The following is a 3,972-nucleotide window of genomic DNA, read 5'->3' as shown; positions in this document are numbered from 1 at the left end:
AACGGGAAAATATCACACGTTTCTTCTAACGCGCGAGATAAAGAACAAACGTGACGATTTCGTCGCACTTTAAGCGCACGTATAACTAAACGCTCTCTCACTCTCTCTCTCTCTCTCTCTCTCTCTCTCTCTCTCTCTCTCTCTCTCTTACTTTTACATAAGTTACCACATAGAAATAAATTTTATTAAAAATTCTTTTATCTTAATTAACACGTGTGGGTTTATGTATTTTTCCTAAATATCTAATAAAATATTTAGAAAACACATTATTTTTTAAGTATATGTATATATATATATGTCTAATATTTTATAATCATTTAAAAAGCACATATAAGACCAACGTCTGTTATTTAGAATTATTATACGTAACATATAAATTAAAATACATACAAGTTACTACGCTGTCATATAATGTAAATTTGAACAGACAAATGAAATCAATATTAATCCAAACTATTTGATTAATAAAACTAAAGTGTCCAACATATTCCGACCGTTGATCAAATACACATAATATTGATGCGGTTTTAAAATATTACGAGCGTGACGCATTTCTGTTGTTTTTACTCGGCGATCGCGTGTTCTCAGATAATCAGTAAATAGGCAAATACTTGAATCGTGTGAACACAATCGATCAGGCGAAGTTTATTTAGCGTTTATCGGAGCCGGACGGATCGTCTTAGCGAGCGCTGCGTAAATATTTATCATTTATGTCGCTATGCTTGTCCTCCGTGTTACCGGATCGATCGATCGATCTCTCATACAGGAATATTTCCATCGTTTTTGCAGCCTGAGATCCGAGCAGCCTAGCGGCTTGGACACGGGCGGAGTTCGACTGGAGCTGAGTAAGGCCCTCGATCTTTGGGCCAGGAATTCGAAGCTCACCTTCCAGGAGATCAACAGTGACCACGCCGACATTCTGGTCTATTTCCACCGGTAAGTTTAATTTAAACTTTAATTGAAACTTCACTTAATTTAACAATCTACTTGGCGTGTGCATATATACATATTTTAAATAACTCCGCGATTGAAATTGTTTTAATGCTGACATACTCGTTAAGCAAGAGTGATATTTCATGGTGATAAATATTTCGTTATAGAGTAGAAAATTTTAGGAGTAATTAAATCATTATTATAGTAATATAAATGAATAATAATTATTAAAGCATTATTATAGAGAATGCTAATTAGAATGCTATTTAATAATAGATCTGGACATGGTGATAATTTACACATAGCTTCTAAACAGAAAGTATTCCGACGCCTAAAAAGTAATTATTATAAATGAAACGTAAATAAATCGCCTATATGAGCCTCACTAATTATTAGTGCGTAAATAATAGATTGCTAAGTTAAGATATAATTTACAAACAATTGGAAAATATACTTATGAAGTTAACTGCAAACGTTTCGACTCTGTATTTGACAATAAGGCCATTAAGTGTAAAAGTCAAGTACAAACTAAAACTCGTAGTTTATACTTGACTTCCGCAAAGAGGACTCTTCCGACTGAAGGAGGACTCAAATTCAGAATCGGTATAACGTTTACAGTAAACTTTGTTAAGTACAGTCTCCAATTGTTTATGAATTATATTTTAACGCCTCATAAATACAACATATTATTTACTTACTTTGTTGATTTTTGGAGTTACACAAAACTATTTTTATTTTAAATTATTATGTATTATAATAATTTAAATCAACTAGTTTTGATATTTGACAATGATATAAAAACTAGGTTTAAAAGCGTTCAGCTTCTAGCTAAAACTTTTAGAAATTTTAGCAGTGGCACACCGATATTCGAAACTGACACTGTGTATGTGACAAAATAATAATGCGACGCGATGCCATTTAACTATATGTAAAATGGCAAACTCGCGATAGATATTAATCCTGTTGCACTGTTCAGGTCATCTATTTGACTCAAAATAATTTTTATTTCCCTGCTACATTTTTATGTTATAAGTGAGCATTTTCACATTTCACTTTTATCTGACTTTGTTTTATAGCTTCAAAAATATCAATTTGACTAAAAGTTTTAACAATTTTTTCATTTTTATCTAAAATTTTTAAATGTATAAAATAACAAGTCGGGTTATATTGATCATACAGCACATTCGAACAGAATAGCAGGATTAAATTCGATGATAAATGATAATTTTGTTGGCAGAACGCCAGATAACATTCGTTGCGCATTGTTCAGGGGTTATCATGGAGACGGATATCCGTTCGATGGCAGAGGTCAGATCCTGGCGCACGCATTCTTTCCGGGCAAAGATCGCGGTGGAGACGCTCACTTCGACGAGGAGGAGATATGGTTGCTAGAGGACGAGAGCAACGAGGAAGGTAAGCGAATCAGAATTTCTTCTCTCGATGATTGTATCTCAAATTATTCAAATTCCTCGTGCGCGAATAATTGGAATGTACGAACGATTAGGTAAAATGGTAAATATTATACGAACGATGAGGCAAAAGCGAATAGACAAAAACTAGTTACTCCTGATAAATATTGTTTAGGACTTCAATTTTTCCTGCCAAATGAGCTATTTATTCGAGCTTCTCTCTCGTCGAACTCGAATTGTCGAAATTCTTTAAGTGTTGCACGAGTTGGTCAAACATCGATTTGAATAATCATATATTTTTACGAATACTTGATTTTTCTCTTTGTATGTGTCTTTTGAAATTCCCAAAATTTTCCACATTGAACTTCTCTTCTATTATCTCGTGGCATGGACTTTTGCGTAATAATAATCATTCAAGCCATTCGCGTTTTGGTGGCGCGCCAACTCGGTCATCCGATACAAGGCACGGTCACGCCTGTGAGAAAGAGGGCTCGGAATAACTCCAGAAAGCGATTCTTTCGATTCTATCGAGACAGGGCGTTATATCACCGGATCGATATAAAACGTTGGATGGCGTTTTATATAAAGGTATTCACGAACGTATGTAAATGTCTGAAGAATTGTTTGCAAGCTTCCTTTTTTGATTCTATGTGTATTTTCTACTTCTCTTTTAATGCAATAAGAATTGTTTTGCCTTGGATTTTTCGAACAATGGTACACATACGATATGTTTGCCAATATTAATTTTATTAAATAATTTTTGTCAAATATAAAGCCGCACTGTAATTTTATTAAATAAAATTTTATTAAATAAAATTACAGCGCAGCTTTATATTTGACAAATTCGATTTCAGCATGTATTTTCTTCCTTTTAACGTGACAAAAATCAAAATTTTGTATTTTTTAATTATAATACATTACCAAATATATGTTTAAAAATTAAACGGATGATTGCTTAATTATTTTCACGAGTCTTTTTATATAACTAAAGTTTCTCTTTATATACAAAATTAATTAAAATATTTTTAATAAATATAGGTAGCCGAATAATTTAATATAAATGATAAATGACGTATAAAGTTATATAAAGTTTAAAATTATTAAAGTCAGATTTTATTTTAATATCTTCAAAAAACTTGTTTGTGCAATACGTGTACCTGTCTAATTGATACATACATATTCTTATAATTACACATTATTACATGGTTATAAAATTTTTCGAGCGCTGATGCTTAATACATCACACCTGTTTTCTTCAGCAGATCGAACGCTTCAACTCATTATTTTCTTTGACCGCATTTTGATGAATTAATTGAAACAGTTATCGATAAGTCTGTTCTTTTCAGCCGACTTCTTGCTGCACTGTTCCTCTTTTCTCTTGTTCTTTTCACGTAGCAAGAAGTTCACTTAAAAAAAACAAGCTTAATTCTTAATGAAAATTAACAAGAAAGTGCAAGCCCAGACAGAGACAGACAACCTGTTGGAATGATTAACGATGTTTCCTTAACAGGTCGACAATCGCGTGTACGTTTAATTAGCGCACAATCGAGACGACGTGACGATGTTGTAGGCGAAAGCTAAGAGAAGAGAGATGATAGGGTTGAGAGAGAGAGAGAGAGAGAGAGAGAGA

The 3,972-nt window shown here is 32.9% G+C and overlaps 1 protein-coding gene across 1 annotated transcript in view; it reads left to right on the top strand.

Annotated features, from left to right (window-relative positions):
- The window catches only part of Mmp2 (Matrix metalloproteinase 2), an 88,848-nt gene that overhangs the window by 52,235 nt on the left and 32,641 nt on the right, over window positions 1–3,972 (top strand). Inside the window, exons 2-3 of the mRNA XM_018542481.1 lie at window positions 790–936; window positions 2,204–2,346. Coding sequence (XP_018397983.1) covers window positions 790–936; window positions 2,204–2,346 — 290 coding nt within the window. The remainder of the gene's footprint in view (window positions 1–789; window positions 937–2,203; window positions 2,347–3,972) is intronic.

The sequence above is a fragment of the Cyphomyrmex costatus genome, unplaced genomic scaffold (genome assembly GCF_001594065.2).
Source record: "Cyphomyrmex costatus isolate MS0001 unplaced genomic scaffold, Ccosl1.0 scaffold11, whole genome shotgun sequence".
Classification (NCBI taxonomy): Eukaryota; Metazoa; Arthropoda; class Insecta; order Hymenoptera; family Formicidae; genus Cyphomyrmex; species Cyphomyrmex costatus.
The sequence above is the reverse complement of the archived record's forward strand: the minus strand, read 5'-3'. Positions and strand labels throughout refer to the sequence as shown.